The sequence below is a fragment of the Columba livia genome, chromosome 22, assembly GCF_036013475.1.
Source record: "Columba livia isolate bColLiv1 breed racing homer chromosome 22, bColLiv1.pat.W.v2, whole genome shotgun sequence".
Taxonomy (NCBI): domain Eukaryota; kingdom Metazoa; phylum Chordata; class Aves; order Columbiformes; family Columbidae; genus Columba; species Columba livia.
In genome coordinates, this window is record NC_088623.1 from 1,473,434 (window position 1) to 1,490,642 (window position 17,209).

A 17,209-nucleotide genomic window follows, 5' to 3' on the forward strand; every position below is an offset into this window, starting at 1 on the left:
CAGGAGGATGGAGCCAGGCTCTTCTGGTGACAACCAGTGACAGGACAAGTGGCAATGGGTGCAAACTGGAACACAGGAGGTTCTGTTTAAGTATGAGAAGAAACTTCTTCTCAGTGAGGGTGGCAGAGCCTGGCCCAGGCTGCCCAGGGGGGTTGTGGAGTCTCCTGTGCAGACATTCCAACCCGCCTGGACACCTTCCTGTGTAACCTCATCTGGGTGTTCCTGCTCCATGGGGGGATTGCACTGGATGAGCTTTCCAGGGCCCTTCCAACCCCTCACATTCTGGGATTCTGTGGTTCTGTGATTTCACCCACCGAGCCAGCAGCAAGCACACGGGGCAGCCCCAGCCCTCATCAGTCCTCACTGCCTGTCAGTGTGCAGCGCCCAGTTTTTAATAGCTTTGAAATATTTCACAGAATATTTCCAACCCCATGTTTGTGCTAGACTGTTTCTCCTTCTTCTTCCTTTTTTTTCTTTTTCCCAATGAAAAACACCCAAATATTATTTTGTTCTGATTTCAGCAAAATCATAAGAATGTACAACCCCCACCCTCATGTAACAAAAGGCAATTAGGAACATGTTGCTTGCAAAACTGCGGACACATTTAGGAATATCCCCTGCTTTAAGGCTCTTAGGGTGAAGGTGGAGAGGAAAGCAAGCCACATAACGAAAGCAAACATCTGTGCACCTTTTGGACCAAATCATCGAGGTTTATCTTTAGCAAGAAGAGCATCATTGTGCACGTTCAGAGCAAGCCCAGCCCTGCCCGCCGCGCAGCCTCTGTCCGCAGACCATACACAGCCAGGAGAGAGAGGCTCTGTTTATTTGCAAGGTAATTGTACCAGCTCCACGTCTCATGGGTTAATCATTTCTGTGCAGCTAAAAGGCAAACCGTGCTCCCGGCGCTCACCCAGCTTCAGTGTCCCGCACGGCTTGCTCTTCCGGTTGACGATAAAATGTTGCGTGTTTCAGAAGCCAAAGCTTCTTTCCAGGGGTGAATTTGCCTTGAGCCAGCAGCAACGGCTGCCTCAAGCACCACTGAATCCCTCCCGTGAACCCACCAAACCCTGCTTGTCCCCAGGGGCGCAAGGCCACCACATTCCACAAGGGTTTGGCTGGGCTGTGCTGGTCGAGGGATGCTAATCCCGCTGCTCGGAGGCAGCAGGAGGGGTTTTGGCGGAGCTGTCCCTGAGGCTGGTGCAGGAGAGCTGGGAGCGACCCTGCGCTAGTGGCCCCTGGCCTCCGGCAGCTGGGCAGCGTAGAGAGCGAGCGTGTGATGGAGGAACTGGTACTGCTCGCTCGTCTGGATCATCCCGCCCCTGCAAGGGAAAGGCAGGGACTGCTGACACCTCGCTGAAGCCCACATCCCTGGCTCCCTGTACCCGGGCACAGATATTCCTGCTTCACCCACCACTTCTAGTACATTTGAAACAGGCACCAGAGCTGTCCAAAGAATATTTGGGCTCAGAAGCGTTGCTGGGCTGTTCAAAATGCAGATTAGCAACTGATTTGGTGATAATTTTTACTGGTACTTCTCCTTGAAAAGTAGCAAAATCAAGTATTCTTGAATTTAGTGGCTGAGCTGGAAGGAGCAGACTCGCTGCCAGGTTCAGCTCTCCCTGACCTCCTCAGGTCCTCAGAGCTACAATAGCCCTGACAGCAAAGCCAGCCTGGCACTAGGCAATCGATTTCTATCCCCACATCTGCATCTTTTGACAGCTCTGTTTCCATCCAAAATTGTCCCCAGGCCCTCGTGATGCCCATCTCTGCATCCCTCCCGCATCCTTCCTCCCAGGCTTGGCAGCCAGCAGGACCCTCCAAGGATTGCCCGGGTCTGAGCACACACCTGTCTATGCGGAGACGGCACACGATTCCCAGGACATCCACCTCCCCCTTGTCCTTCAGCTGCTGGCACCCGATCCTGGTAGCGATGAAGCAGCCCGTCCGGCCGATGCCTGCGCTGTGGGACAGACACAGCTGTGCTGAGTGCCGACTGCCTGGACCTTGCTCTGTCCAACCTGGACATACTCCCAGATCGGTTTGCTGCTGTGATTTCTTCCTAGAGGGATGTTGAGGTCCCAATCCCAGCAGCCAGACCGGCTTTGCTAGGCAGGCACCAAAAGACATGGGCTGGCGTGTCTCTGCCATGGCAAGGGGTTCTTGTGTGGTGCACAGCCCAGCTGAGGCTGTTCTGGGAGCACAAAACCCGTGTGTGACCCCATCCCTGCACAGCACAGGGGTGTCTGCCGCTCCCAGCTTGCGCTCTCCTTGGGTACCCAGTGGTTCACCCTGGGGTGGACCAGCCCACAGCATCATGCACCGGCTGTGTTGAGTGGGGACGGCCGGGCACTCTGTTCCACTGTCGCCAAATTAGCAATTACCAGAGAGAGAAAATACACAGAGGCCGCCTGCTCCAGGAGGGCTGCCCTGAAAAGCACCTTACAGCCGAGCCGCGGGCCGTGCCTGGTGGCAGAGGAAGCAGGAGCCTGAGCCGTGGATCTGCCGTGGGTCTGGTGGCTGCGTCCTGACCCTGCAGAGCTCTTCTGCTCCCACCGTGCTATCTGCAGGCGCAGGTGCAAACCACATTTCTTTATAGGGCAGCACACATCATGTTAGTGCCACCATTCTGATGCCAGGACAGGAGTTCCTGGGTAAATAAGTGCTATGGGGATATCGTGCCCTGGGATTTCTGCACCAGGTCCTGAGCATTCACATGTGTGATTTTGCTCTCTGATGGCTGCAGGCTGACACCAAGGTGAGGGACACTTGGGGTCGAGTGAGGGGAAAGCTCTTACCTGCAGTGCACAACAACGGGCCCTGGGCTGGCTGCAGCCTTCAGAGTCTCCTCCACCTTGCACACCAAGTGCAGCAGAGGCTTGGCTGACTCAGGCGTCTGCTGGTCCGGCCAGGAAGGAAAGAGGATGTGCTTGACGTGGCGGCATTCACCTGCATGCTTTTCCAGCACAGAAAAAAGGGAAATCAGGATGTGGGAGCACAAACGCGCTGGGCTGAGCCAAATGAAAGCGTGGAGCCCAGCTCAGGCAGAGGCTGGGCACCCTGTGACCACCTCATCTGCTGTTCTCCCAATCCCTACTTGAGCCACTGACAGACACCCTGGGTCCCGTCCCAGGAGATGGGAACAGATATGGGGTGTCCCAATGCTGTCCCCAGAGTCCAGGCAAAGCCAGAAAGATCCTTTTGACTAGTGTCAGCCCAGAGTGACTACAGATTGCTCATGGGGCAGAGCCAAATAGCATAGTGCAAAAAGCAAAGGGCCAGTAGAGAAGGTCTCCCCAGCTGACCCCTCTCCCCCAGAGTGGATCCTGCTCCCTCTCAGCCCCCTTGGGCAGGCAGGAGCTCTGCAGACCCTCCTTGGGCAGAGGGCTCATAAAACCCAGCCCTGAGCCATGGACACTCTGGTGTCATGTCACACAGTGTTGCCATCCCCATAGGGAGCCCGGGGTGCCAGGCGCACTGCTGGGCTCCCCCTGTGACCCCCGGATGGAGCTCGACCCACCTGGATGGAGAGATCGCGCACCACGTATTCCACGCACTCGCTCACCCCCTGCACGCAGATGGAGAAGGGGCCGTAGGTGCCCTCCTTCTCGGGCCAGTAGTGGACACATTTCTGAAAAAACAAGTCAGGGTCGGTGGCTGTGGAGATGCACAAGGCACTCACTGGATGTTTGCACAGGGCTTTGCTCAGTGCTCTTGGGAAGAGGCATCCCTTGGCGGGTTGTGGGCGGTGGGAAAGGTGGATATGGAGCGATACAGAGGGGAACTAAGGGCAGGATAAATCCTTCTCCCCACAGCTGCTCCCGCTGCGCCCTCTCTCATGGCCTTCCACATGGGTTTCAGATGGGCAGCACAGCTCTCCCCAGCCCCCAGAGCTGTGCCTGGGCCAGTCCCTGTCCTGCCAGAGTCACCCTTTGCTCCTGGCTGGGGTGGTGTGTCCAGGACAAAGAAGGGACAACGGTACCTCTTTGCGCTCCTGGAGCTCGGTTATCATGACGATGAGGGGCACCTCCTCCTGCCACACCATCTCCCAGAAGTCGATCACCGTGTTCAGCATGGGTCCCTGGGTGGCAATGTACTCCCGGGGATGCCCTGCGTAGCCCTACAGAGCACATGGTCCATCAGTGATGCTGGGGAGGACCCTGATGTGTGAGGGGAGGCTGTCTCCAGGCCACCCCAGCTCTCGTGGTGCTTGTCTTCCTCTAGAGGTGATAGGCTGAGCCACACAGACTATTTCCTACTAAACCTATCCTTGAAATGCTCATCAGGAACTACCAGGCATCCTCGCCACCCTGCTGGTCCCACAAGCCAGGAGCAAGCCCAGGGAGCAAGCTGTGTGTACCCAAACTCCTTGAAAGCATCCCCAGGTTGTTGATGTGACAGCAGCCAGAGTGATGGATGCCTTGGCGAGCCAGAGGTCATGCGGGGCGGGCACGTCTCACCAGAGGGGTTTCCCCAAGGGCAAGCAGAAGTCATCAAGCTCTGCCCTGCTGGGGGCTGGGGCAGTCCCAGCTGGGTCCCACCAGTCCTGCTGCCACCTCGTGAGGTTTTCCCAGCAGAAGGGACAGAGTGTCTGCCCTGCGCACGTGGAACCGCGTCTCTCCAGATTGGAACAGGGTGTCAAGTTCAGGCTGCTGGCCCAGGGCAGCCACAGGACAGCGGATGACAACCAGCGCCCCAGCATGCAGGTGCCAGCGTGGCACCAAGAGGTTTGCAGCCTGATGCACTGTGAAACCTGTGGGTTGCAGGACCTGGGGCACCACTCGAGACAGGAAGGACACTCACCGTGATGTAGTTTGCATTAATGTAGCTGTCTTCTTCCTGGTTTCCGGCCCTCCTGAGACAGACCCGGCTCTCGGGATCTGGAAGACATGGCAGGCATTACCCCAGGGACCGTCTTCCAGAGCCTGACCTTGCCAATCCTCCCTGCCTCGGTTCCAGAGCCTGCAGACTGAGTCCTCCCAGCCCCGTGCCATGGTCAGAGCTGTCTGCACCCTCCCTTGGGCCCCTTCTTGCCCCACTTCACCCTCCTACCATGTCAAGGTACAGCCAGCCATGCCCAAACCTGCCTGTATCACAGTGAGCATTTGGGGTAACTCACTCGGCAGGCATTGACCCCCCCAGGGCCTTCCCACAGCCTGACTAGAGCCGAAACAAGCCCTCCTATAATGTTCTCAACCTTATAACCCCAGTGACATGCCCTTGGGACATGTAAGGCCCCACGGCAGCAGAGAGCAGCCCAATCTGGGCTGTCATGTGCTGCACACCCTGGGAAAACACCCCAAGGAGTTGCTCTCCACGTACCGCCCCATAACACAGTGTGCACCCCCTGCAGCACAGCACCTGTCTCCTGCAGCGTGGGGAGCAGGAACAAACACATTGGGAACACCAAGAGCACCCAGGAGTGCCCACCCCGGTGCCAGGGCTGCTCTGAGTCACCCCTCTGCCATGCACAAACACCTGTGCGCACACACGCACCCCCACGCCATGGGCACACACATACACTCACACGAACCCCATGCACGCACACACACACACACACACACCCCTTTCCCTGTACATGGCACCTGGGCAAATAGAGACGCAAAGGATGCAGTGGCACGTACTGGGGAGGATGGTTTTGTATCTGTCCTTGGGAGCGTGTCCAGGGATCTCTAGCTCCTCCGGACTGACAAAGTTCGGTGGGATTTTCTGCAGGGGGAGAGAAGAACTATGAGTAAAGCTCCATTGCTGCTGCTTGTGTCCTCTCGTCATGGCAGAGCTGGCCCACCAGGAAATGAGAGGCTGACCCTGGGATGTAACAGCATTACCAGAGATGTCAGCCCTGTCCTTCACAGTATCACAGTATCACAGTATGTTTGGGATTGGAAGGGACCTCAAAAGATCATCCAGTCCAATCCCCCCATGGAGCAGGAACGCCCAGGTGAGGTCGCACAGGAACATGTCCAGGCGGGTTTTGAATGTCTGCAGAGAAGGAGACTCCACAACCTCCCTGGGCAGCCTGGGCCAGGCTCTGCCACCCTCACTGAGAAGAAGTTTTTTCTCAAATTTAAGCGGAACCTCTTGTGTTCCAGCTTGATCCCATTACCCCTTGTGCTATCATTGTTTGCCACCGAGAAGAGCCTGGCTCCATCCTCATGGCACTCACCCTTTATATATTTATAAACATTAATGAGGTCCCCCCTTAGTCTCCTCTTCTCCAAACTAAAGAGCCCCAGCTCCCTCAGCCTTTCTTCATAAGGGAGGTGCTCCACTCCCTTAATCATCTTGGTTGCCCTACGCTGGACCCTCTGCAGCAGTTCCCTGTCCTTCTGGAACTGAGGGGCCCAGAACTGGACACAATATTCCAGATGTGGTCTCACCAGGGCTGAGTAGAGGGGAAGGAGGACCTCTCTGACCTACTGACCACCCCCCTTCTAATACACCCCAGGATGCCATTGGCCTTCCTGGCCACAAGGGCACAGTGCTGGCTCATGGTCATCCTGTTGTCCACCAGGACCCCCAGGTCCCTTTCCCCTACACTGCTCTCTAATATGTAATTTCCCAACCTATACTGGAACCTGGGGTTGTTCCTGCCCAGATGCAGGACTCTACACTTTTCCTTGTTCCTTACCCCAGATGTGGTGGGACACCTTCCAGAGAGGCCACCTTGGGAGAAAAGCTTGGCATGGGAGGGCAGGACAGGCTTTCCAGGGACACAAGGGGGACTTGTGTGCACCAGAAAGCAGGCAGCAGGAATACCCAGGGCACCTCTCACCCTTGTTTGCCCACATCGCCTTCCCTGCCACTGGTGCTGTGGTTCACAGCTGGGCTTGGAGCCTCCCTCACAGACGTCTGATCCCTCCCACCCCTAACCCCTGCCATCCCTCATGTGAGGAGGGCGAGGGGAGGGAGCATCGCACCGAAAACTCCTCCTGGAGCTGCATCAGGCTCTGGGCGCGCTGCTGGAGCTCTTCTTTCCTCAGCACATGGCTGGACGTCCTCAGGAACTTCAGCGTGATGTCCCGTGGTGTGCAGACAGGTTGGATGGGCTCCACATTCCCCAGTGAGCTCATGTCCAGCATCAGCGATACATTGGAGCCCCTCCTGCAAGGCAAAGGGGTCCCTGGGTGACCCTCTGCCACCATGGGACGGGAGGGCACCCTGTCCCACCACGTCAGTTAAAACCACCCCACACTAAGTAAAAGTCAGGCAGGGAATAACATAGGATGGAGAAAGGGGCCAGGTAGAGACCCTATAAGATGGGGTCAGAGGGTGAGGAAGAAGGAGCCAGCTGGTCATTTGACCTTTTAGCTGGAAAGCCCCTGAAGGAAGGTGTCCAGAGTTGGCCTAGGCCAGGCTGGGGCAGGGGTCAGGCTGCCTCCACGCTCAGACCTGGTGTCTGCAGAAGTCAGTGGGCAGCTGGCAGGGCTGGGCTGGGGGGAGGACATTTTGAGGAGCCCAAGGCTAGGGGATGAGCAGCATCCGCTGTTTGGGCTGAGATGGGCAGCCCAGCCACACTCACCTCTCCTGAAGACGCACGTGCTTCTTGGCAGAGGGACTGGGCTTGTCCGTCTTGTCCATGTCTGCCGCGGCTGTCCAGGCGGTCAGGCTGCTGTTATGAACTCTGGAGCACACCAAGCAGGCTTGTACCATGCTGCGGCAGACACGAAGCCCTTGTCCTGAAGCACGGGGAGTGGACACAGGGGGCCCTCAGCTCCTGGGGAATCAAGGAGCCATCGGAGAAGCAGCTGGAAAAGACGAGGTGGGTCTGAGAGATACCGTGATTCTGAGTGAACACCCTGACAGATGGTCCCTAAGCCAGGGACAGGTTTTAGGTCCTCAGCTGCCTTGGAACCAGGGCCCCCAGTCCCTGCATCCCAGTGGGTGGCACAAGGAGATGTCCCAGCATCTTCACCCTCCAGGACGCCCACAGCACTTCAGCCCACACAGGCACGCACTGGTGACCCTGGGCACAGCACCAACAGCCCTCTGCTTGCACCGAGCAGAGAACACCCCCACCATGTATTGCTAGAGCACGGTCTGGTCTCGGGGAGCCCAAAGTGGTCTCCACCTCCATGGGAAGCACACGTTGCCCTGTATTTCCAGCCCTTCTTTGGCAAGTCTTCTTTGGCCTGGGGACATGGTGGGGAGAAGGGAGAGCTAGGACTTGAATGAGCACAGCAGCGCTTGCAGATGACACAAGGTGGGCTGCAATGCACCACAAGGAGCCTGGCCAGCTCCTGCTGTTGGGAAACAAGGGGCCAGGCACCCTCAGCAGCCTCCTGGCTCTGGCAAGGGAAGGGTGACCCTGGAACAGCCTCCTCCGTCCCGCAGGTCTCAGCAACTGTCAAGAGGAAACTGCTTTATCTGGGTGGTTGAGCAAGAGGTGGTGGGGAAGCCGTCCCTGGAGGAGGGTGCCATGGCCAGGGACAGCCTCTGGCAGGGTCGGGGGGATGTGGGTGATGCAGGTTCAGCTCTGGGCAGAGCTCCTCAGAGCACAGGCAGCACCCTGGGATCATGAGGCTCCTTCTCATCCCCAGCTCCATGAGGAGGAGACAGACCCAAAAGGGACAGGGGATGCTGTGAAGTCAGAGCTCTCAACGGGCAAAGAGTTGGATCCAGGTACCGCATCAGCTCAGGCAGGTCCTGCAGAAAACCAGGTCCGCACTGTGAGCGCACCGTTTGGGAACGCGGCTGAGGCAGGAGCCGTTCCCTGTGACTCCCTGCTGCCCAATGGCATTTCTGGGGGTAGCAATGCCACTGCTGCCACACACACCGTCTCCCTGCCCTATGCAGAGTGCCCTAGGGGCTGTGCTGCCGTGCTGTCCCCATGCCAGGCAGGGCACAAGCGGCGGCTCCCCAGGATCTGCAGCACAAGTGGAGACCCCGTCCAGAGACAGCAGCAGGCTCCAACCCCACAGCCATCCCTTGCACACCAGCCGGGACACACCTGGGAGATGCTCCAGCCAAGTCCCTGGCAGGCAGGAGAGCCCTGGGAAGAGCCGCAGATATCAGCACCATCACCCTGCCCATCATCCCAGCCCTGCCTGGAGCTGCCCACAGCGAGCACGTGCCCATCGCCCGTGGTGCCAGGCCTGTCATTGCCCGGCAGGGTCCCCTCTCCGACGGGCAGCACAGGCAGGCTGGGGGGCTGCGTACCTGCTGCCCCACGACGTGGGCTCCGTCGGTCCCGGCACAGGCCTGCAGACACCGCGTGTCGGTCTAACGCCACGGTTTGAAAGTGTTCAGGAAGCTGCTTATCAAAGGAGCTGCTGCCTCTGCCGCTTCCTCTCCCTCCTTCTCCCCCACCCTGCCTGACGCCCACACACATACCGGCCACATCGCCGCAGCTCAGCTCCGCCAGGCCGCCTGCAGCCCCAGCCCCGCTCCCCACCAGAGAACCCCTGTCCTGCGCCTGTGGGTGCAGCCCGGCCTCCCCCAAAATCCTGGGGTTCTTCCATGGGCATCTCTGGCATGGCTGGTGGGGTCTGCTCAGTGTCCTCAGCGACTGGCCGTGGCCATGGCCAGTGGTGCCAGCCTATGGGACACGGAGAGACAGGCAAGACCTGGCCCTGGGGCTGGGGCTGCTGGCAGTCATGTTGGGGTGGGGTGGTTCATGTAGTGCAGAAGTGCTGCACCAAGTACACCAGAGCTCACCTGCCCCAGAAGGAACCTGGATGTATCCTCTGTCCCTGCCGCTCTGGCTGTATCCCCTTGCCCAGGCTGTGCACCAGCTGGTCCTCATCCCACCATGGGGCGAGCCAGTGCTTGGTGCTCCCGCCCTCCACGCCCAGCCATGCACAGTGTGGTCCTCGTGCCACCCCTAACCAATCACCTTGTGGGTGCCATCTGCCACACCTCTGCACCCAGGACCATCCCTGGGCACCTCAGGGGAAGATACACGGGCTCCCCTTCCCCAGCCAGGCAGGGCGGGGCTGCCATTGGGGAAGAAGGTTCCTGGAGGGTCCAACTCAGGTAGGACAGGTCTGCTCATGGGGCAATGCACATCCTTCCTGCCGCTGCCCGCTGCCACGGCCCTGCTGCTCTTCCTGTTTGTTGTTGCCCGGGTTCTGTGCAGGGACACTCCGTGCTTCCTTCCTCTTCTGCCTCCACCTCGCTGCACTGCAGCAGTTCCCGCTGCATCCCCATCAGCCACCATGGACCCCGCATCCCAAACACCTTCTCCCCCCGGCCACCCCGCTGTCTCCTCCTTGCTGCCCTGAGGAGCCCCCTGCCCCAGGCCACCTCAGCCCAGTTCATCGTGGTCACCAGGCTGTCCCCAGGATGTGTGTTTTGGGAGGTGACGATGATGCCCAGAATGGTGCTGGGGCAGCAGAGGATGTGTTGGAGATGTGAAGGGTCCACATCAGCCATCTACCATGGCCCAATGTGAGGTGCCCAGAGATATGCCAACCATGGGATGTTCTCCTTTGCAGCCCTTACTCCCGTTTCTGCCCTCCAGCCTCCTCTTCCAGCCGCCCTGCCCTGATCCACACAGCCCAGCACCTCCTCACCCTCTCCAAACAGCCCCAAAGTCACCTGTGCTCAAGCAGGCACTGAACTAACACCCAAAATGCAGATGGTGCCCCGCAGTCTCTCTCCCCTGGGATTTCCTACCGCACCATAGCCTCGTCTCGCAGGCCCTCCATCACCTCTGGGTCCAGTGCTCAGACAGAGCTGGTGTTGCTCCTGCTGACATGACTGAGAGCTCAGTACATCCTGCAGGGTTTTGGAAATCAGTCCATCCCCTTCTCTGCCTGAACATCACTTGTGGGCTTGAAGGTGAAGCGGCTGCCCCGGGATTCAGCAGACTCTGTTAAAAGCGGCTGATCAGCTCCCAGCAGGAGTGAGAAGGACTGTGCAATTAGCCCGAGCGTCCCGCAGAGCCGCTGCGGGGGGTGCGCACACCTCACTTACGGCACAGCGTCGGGGGCATCGAGGGGCTCCATGTCACACGCCTGCTGCCCAGGGGACGGCCAGGACCCAGGAGCTGAGCCGAGCGCCTCTGCAGAGAGCATTTCCCAGAGAACGCGTATCAGTACTTCAGCTGCCTCCACAGGAGCGCATCCCAAGGACAGCCCTGGGTCTTTGTGCCGCGGAGCGCGAACGTGGTGCTGGCAGGGCTGCGGGAGCATGGAGCCGCAGAGGAGTCCCGCACACGAGCCTGGAGCCCTGGGCATCCCCTCTGGATCTGCAGCACCCCCCTGGGATGGAGCTGATCCCGAGGAGGGAGAGCTGGAGATAGCAGATGTGTGACCTTCCTCCCCGCTGCCACTGGCAGTCTGCGCAGTTTGCTCCTGCCGCTGCACGGCTCGGGCTGGAAGCAATTAAGCAATTGCTGTTTCATTTTTTCGAGGCATCCACTGCTCCTCTTGCCAGCCCCTGCACTCCTGTCCCTCTCCTCGAGGACAACCAAGAGGATGATTTACCACCTGGATTTTTCGCTAAACTGGTTTTTGTTTGTTTGTTTTATTTTGTTTTGGGTTTTGTTTGTTTTCTACTTTGAAAGACGGCTAAGCAGCACCACTTTTGGTTTCTGGAATTAGGTATTCTCCCACATCTTCTGCCAACAAGCTGAGCTCTCCTCTGACTTTGCAAACAAAAAGGCATAGGCAAAGCAGGTGAACCACCAGCCCCAACTGTGTGGGACCAGCAATGATGCAGAGTTGATGCCCACAACAGGCACCAGGAACAGCCCCCCTGGGAAAGGTGTTCTCCTAGCCTGAAGATGCTTTATTACAGCATGGTTTATTCTTCCCTCCATGTGGGGACAAGCTCTCCCTATGCATTTTGGTTTCATGCATTGAGGATTGCTCCTAAGCTGAGTGGAGACGGTAGAGGGGATCTAAGCCAAAATGTGGGCCCAGATCTCCAAAGTCCTGAGACTGTGATTCTTTATCCAATAAATGCCAGGGAAGAAACCATAGAGGCACATCAAGAGCCATAGGGCTACTTGGTGACCCAGGACACACAACCCCAGCACCAGCAGCAGCATCTTCCTCATCCATGTGTCACTTGGGCTTGTCCTGTGCTTTCCCAGCTGCCTCTGAGAGCACTGTGCCTTTGGAGAGGCCGCCTGGAAACCTTTGCGTGCCTCAGTTTCCCTGGGGAGCTGGCTGACTGCCTCGCGTGGGAAGATTGGCGGGGTGGCAGCAAACAGCCCTTGCCCCAGGCCAAGAGTCACACACGTGTCTTCTCAGGAGGCTCTAGACCACAGTTCCTGCTTGCAAAACACTGCAAGGTGCATGGGCAGGAAGAAGGTGCCCAGGATCAAGAACACCCCCAGAGCATACAGGACAAAGCTCCCTATGTAAAATGCACAAAAAGGCCCGAAAATCCTGAATACCCATCGTGTTGTTCATACGCTGGGTGCCTTGGCATGCAGCACCCTGTAGCAGCAGGGACCTCAGCAGCCAGCAGCACACACTGAGCCTTGCTAACTGTCCAAGCAAAGCTCGATTTGGTTTATTTTGCACATCTCTGCTGTCTCCAGCCCCCGGACTGTTTTCTTGTGGGGGTGCTGAGTATGGTGACCTCTCACCGGGTGCAGGGGCCGTTATCAATAACAGGAAACAAACTTGTCAGGAGGGGCAGGAGGGAGAGAGAGAGACCCAGCGAGAAAGGAAGCGGTTAGAAAGCAGTCACTTCCATTTTAGCTGTGACAGAGCCCGCGCCCACGCGCCACTGGGCGCAGGGGAAGCGGTGCTGGCTTTCAGCAGGCTTATCTGGTCTGGGATCACAGTGAGTTTCTTCACCCAGAGCGCACAGATCCTCTCCTAGCCCCTGATAACAGCCAGAAAGAAAATAGTAAACCAGGGGTGGTTAAAAATAGTCCGCTCTAGGTCAACGTCCGGTGCAGAAATAGGTGCAGCAAGTCAAACAGATGCTGAGTTTGTCACTCCACAGGGACTAAGTTTCTTAACCTCACTAAAAACAGCCCATGCGTGTGATGCTGACGGTGCCATCTGGCCCCAGCACAGGATGGAGCTGTGGATGCAGCTGCCTGGGGCCAAAGGGCTGTCTTGCTGCGGGGCAGCGAGGATGCGCCGGCAGGACCGACCCTGGGACGGGGTTGAGCTGGGCTTGTTGGAAAGGCCAGTGGCACAGGGTGAAGCCAATTCGAGAGCTCTGCTCCCCCAGTTCCCAGCTGCTGGCGTGTCGGCTGCCGCTGGACAGCAGCACCTCTTCTCCATGCAGACACTTGCATAACTCAGCCCCATGGCCTCTTCCTCTTTTCTTGGGCAAACTAATAGAGCTTTGGCCTATTGGATCTTTTCCTGAAAGCCATGTTTTCCACAGCTTTCCATGCTGTTTTCCTGCAGTCTATTGAAGTCTTTTTTTTAAGGTGGGAAAGCCCACAGAAAAGCTTTGTCGTCCCCCGCAAATATGAATCCACTGCCCTATCGCTATTACACAGCACCCTGCAAGATCCCCCTGGAGCACAGAGAGATTCAGCATCCTCACTCTGAACCCCACCGAGACAATCCTCTCTTAGCACAGCAGGACCTGGACCCAGGCAGCCAGGATCATGTGAGATACATCGAATGTGCCAATGAGACAAATTCTCTGAATTCAAGTCCTTGATCCTGCGGTTTGGCACTGGGCTGCCAGCACTCGTGCTTGGCTGATTGTGCACTAAAACAATTTGCTTCTAAAGGAGGTTCTTGAGTTGTGGTGCATCTTGCAAGAGCCAGAGCCCCGTGGCAGCGGCGGCAGGACCCATCTGTCCAACGGGGCTGACTGGCCGTGGATGTGCTGAGGCAGCCAGAGGGCAGCAATGCAGAGACGCAGCTCGTCCAGCGCACAGCGAGGCAGGGCCAGGCACGCGTGCGGTACGTGGGCCTGTGTGCTCTCAAAAGCTGTTCTGGATGGCGTCTTCTGGCCTCAGAAAGTCAGGAAGCTGCCACACTGAGCTGTGCGTTGCTCCTGATGACTGATGCATCCCGAGTCCCCTTGGTCTTGCTACAGCCACACAGCCAGAGGAGCTCGCAGCACACGGGGTCTGTTTTATCCTGGCTCCAGGTAACAGAAATTACACTATCAGTTCCCTGTGGGCAAGACATGGTGCTGGAAGCCACAAATGGCCCAGATCTGGAAGAAAAGCTAAGAAACTGCAAGTTTTTTAGTGTGTTTTTCTTCTGTCGTCGGGGCAAAAAAGGGTACCCCAGCTACTCTGGAGCAGGGGACACTTTTCCTGCCAGCAAGTGCAAGTAGCGGAGAAAGGAGCCACAGGGCTTTCAGCACTGGAAGATAAATCAAGGCAGCAGATGGTGGCACGATAGCCCCTGATGCAGTGCAGACATCGGGCTTTTTGCCCGTGAAAACCTTGCCTTGCCAGCACTGGATGAGCTGCAGCAGACGTCTCCACCACCCAGGGCTGCCGAGCGCCCTTTGCCTCCTCCGCACAGGTGAAGGCACAGGGCTGGCGTCGAGGCCGTGTGTGCAGCAGCCCTGAATAAGGCTCTGGGTCTGCCACCGCGTGCAGGTCACTGCGCAGTGCTACAGCTTCTGGTCCACCGGCCCACCCTCCGCCCCCGTACCTCACCTCTGGTTTATGGGGACACCTGAGGGGTGCTGGGCTGTGTGTGCATTTTGAGAAAGGGTGGGCCGCCCTATAATGCATGTGGTCCTAGGGCCCAGGTCTGTGATAGCAGGATAAGGCAGGGGATGTCAAGCAGCAGGAACTTGCCTCCCCATTGAGGGTCTGCTGAGGGACCAGGCTCTGCACAGACAAGTCCTCTGCCCCAGTGGTGCTGGAAGAGCTGCTTAGAAAACAGGAAACCACTTGACCAGGAAAAAGCAGTGAAAAGTTCCCTGCTTCTGCAGTGTTTGTTGTTTTAGGCTCTCCCAGCGAAGCGTCTCAAGCCGAACAACAGCCTGGCTCATCCCCCTGAGCCTTGGGGCAGTCCCTTCCCAACCCTGCAGCCAGCCCAGCCCGGCTGCACCACCCACGGGAGAAGCAGGACAGCGTGGCTTCGCAGCCCCCATGGCAAACTCACTGCAAATGACAGCCCAGGGAGGGATGAGGACACTCAGAGACGCTCCATGTGTCCCCATTACCAGCCTGCCACCTGCTCTCCCTTCCTCCCCTCCAGCAGCAGAGCACCTCTCCTTCCCCGTGCATGGATGGTAAACTGAGGCAGGGCAGGTGCGTGCCAGCTCAGGGCTGAGAAAAGCTTTTTCCAGTGCTTTGGATGGGCACCAGCTCTGAGATCTGGGAAGGTGTCCAAGATCCAGAGGCCCTCCATTGCCCCCCAAAACCCTGCACAGGCAGGGCTGAGCTCTGGGCCACTCTGCAAGACCCAATGGATGGTCCCACGGTCCCAAGCCCAGCAGCAGAGGCTGTGGCTGAAGGGACAGACCCTTCACAGGGATCTGGAGCAAAACTCAGCGGGCAGCAGTGCAGGGGGCTGATCCTGCATCCCTCTGCAGCTGCCTCACCCTTGCTCCAGAATTGCAGGACCCGCCTGGTGAAGTCAAACTTGTGCCAGCAAAGTCTTCAGCAATTGCCAGACATGAGACCTGCACCCGGGGCCAAGGCGTCCCCAGGAGCAGCTCCCGCTGCGATGGGTGAATGCCACCTACAGCAGTGCCCCAGGGAGCAGCAGGGCTGGAGCTCTGCCAGCCCCAAACGTGCATCAGCCTGGGGAGAGCAGTCTTAGGGTTCCTACACCTGAGCTGGGGGAGTAGAGCTGGGGTGAGGGTCCCTCAGCTGCTCCTGTGAAGAAGCAGAGCTGCCTTCTTTTGGGGGCTGGACGGGGAAAGCAGCAGGAGCCGCTGACAGCCAAAGAGACCGGATCCTGTTGTGTTTGGCGCTGGGTGTGGTGTCAGATGCCAGGGAGAAGCCGAGGAGCTGCAGATGCAGGAGCTGCAGACGCAGGAGCTGCAGACGCAGGAGCTGCAGACGCAGGTGCTGCCAAGGGTGCAGCTCTGCTGTGGGGAGGGAGCACCCCAGGGTGCTGCGCTGCAAGGAGAGCCACAAGCAGACGTTGATCCTTCCGCTGAAGGACCAGCTCTGCCCTTGCACAGCCCCATCCTGCACCTGTCCCTGCGCCTGGGGACCCTCTGAGGTGACACAGCTATGGGGACATGTGAAAAGGCTCTGATGGTGCATCCTGCCAGGGTCCAGCGCTTGCAGGAGAAGACGGTCAGCAGGTCGATCTGCAGGCAGCTCACAGGGGACTGTCAGAGGGACAGCAGCCAGGCAGCACCATGGGACAATGCCCCGAGCTGCTGGCAGGCCTCCCACGGGTGAGCATGGAGGATGGGCAGGACTTGTGTTTACTCCTCCAAAAAAGAAACCTTCCTCCAGAAAACAAAACCTTTTGTGTGCAAATGCAGCCGTCTGGCCGGTTTGTTTTTAAAGAAGGAACTTTGAACCAGAGGGCTGGGGCTGGTTTCATTTTCGAGGTGAGCTTTTCAGTTCATGGAGGTATTTGGAAACTGAGCTGCTCTGCAGATTTGGAGGCTGTGTTTTCATGTAGCCGCTGAGCATGGCAGCACTGCCCAGAGCCTTCTCCTCTCCCTGCTGCGCAGCAGGCTGGTTTGGACCGAGCCAACACTGCTGTTCCTCTTCCTTTCCTCTGCAGAGCTTTGCCCATCCTGGGGAGGGTGTGGGGTGAGGGGGAGCCACCAGCAGGGATGGGTGCCCGTGGTGGGAAGGCTGAACACCCCGAGCAGCAGCAGAATTGTGTGTGACCCTCGTGGGACTAGGAACAGTCAGATGCAAAAGGTCCCCCCATGCAACACACAGCGGATGCGGGAACCTGCTGGTCCCAGGTGGGGCTAAGCATGGCTAATCCTGCCGGCCGCTTGCATGGAGACAAGAAATGTGAGCTCTAGGCCATGCTTCTAGCTGGGACTGCAGGAGACGGGAGTCCTCATGCTCTCTGCTGTGGCTATTGCACCTACTGAGCTGGGAGAGGGGGCGCCTTGGGACCTGCTCCCGTAGTCCTGGCTTTCCTTCCGACCCACTGGGAAAACCCCTCTCCTTGCCCCCAGGGACCAGCTTGCCACCCACTCACCACAGTGAGGACAAGCGCCATCCTGGACAAGATCTTGAGATGCTCTGCTCCTCCTGAACCAACTCAGCAGCTTCTCTCGATTTTCCCCTTGATGTAGGACTTGGACCAGGATGCTCTCACTCTGGAACGATGGCTCGTCTGATGGGGCTGGGGCAGCAAATCCTTTAGCAATCACAGCCCACAGACAT

The 17,209-nt window shown here is 58.0% G+C and overlaps 1 protein-coding gene across 4 annotated transcripts; it reads right to left on the minus strand.

Annotated features, from left to right (window-relative positions):
• Positions 1-805: 805 nt before the first annotated feature.
• On the minus strand, positions 806-17,045 carry PTPN7 (protein tyrosine phosphatase non-receptor type 7). 4 transcript variants are annotated; one of them, XM_021291484.2, is made up of 11 exons: positions 9,157-9,245; positions 8,948-8,989; positions 7,520-7,745; positions 6,918-7,101; positions 5,622-5,706; positions 4,801-4,877; positions 3,980-4,117; positions 3,518-3,628; positions 2,796-2,953; positions 1,847-1,960; positions 806-1,319 (listed from the first exon to the last, which is right to left on the minus strand). In XM_021291484.2, exons 3-11 carry the CDS (start codon positions 7,648-7,650, stop codon positions 1,226-1,228), a joined length of 1,092 nt encoding a protein of 363 aa, XP_021147159.2. In that variant the 5' UTR covers positions 7,651-7,745; positions 8,948-8,989; positions 9,157-9,245; the 3' UTR covers positions 806-1,225. The 4 variants fall into 4 exon arrangements, with proteins under 4 accessions (XP_021147159.2, XP_005505382.2, XP_064894327.1 ...); XM_005505325.3 differs by lacking the exon at positions 8,948-8,989 and having other exon boundaries at positions 9,157-9,311; XM_065038255.1 differs by lacking the exons at positions 8,948-8,989; positions 9,157-9,245 and adding an exon at positions 17,022-17,045 and having other exon boundaries at positions 1,001-1,319.
• Positions 17,046-17,209: the final 164 nt, after the last annotated feature.

Bases quoted from the DNA above. Each gene is read 5' to 3' on its own strand.
- PTPN7 (XM_005505325.3), bottom strand. From the start codon at position 7,650: ATGGTACAAGCCTGCTTGGTGTGCTCCAGAGTTCATAACAGCAGCCTG. The intron at 7,102-7,519 runs GTGAGTGTGGCT...TTTGCCTTGCAG, and splicing joins CACGTGCGTCTTCAGGAGAG to GAGGGGCTCCAATGTATCGC. The intron at 3,629-3,979 runs GTACCGTTGTCC...TTGTTTTTTCAG, and splicing joins AGCTCCAGGAGCGCAAAGAG to AAATGTGTCCACTACTGGCC.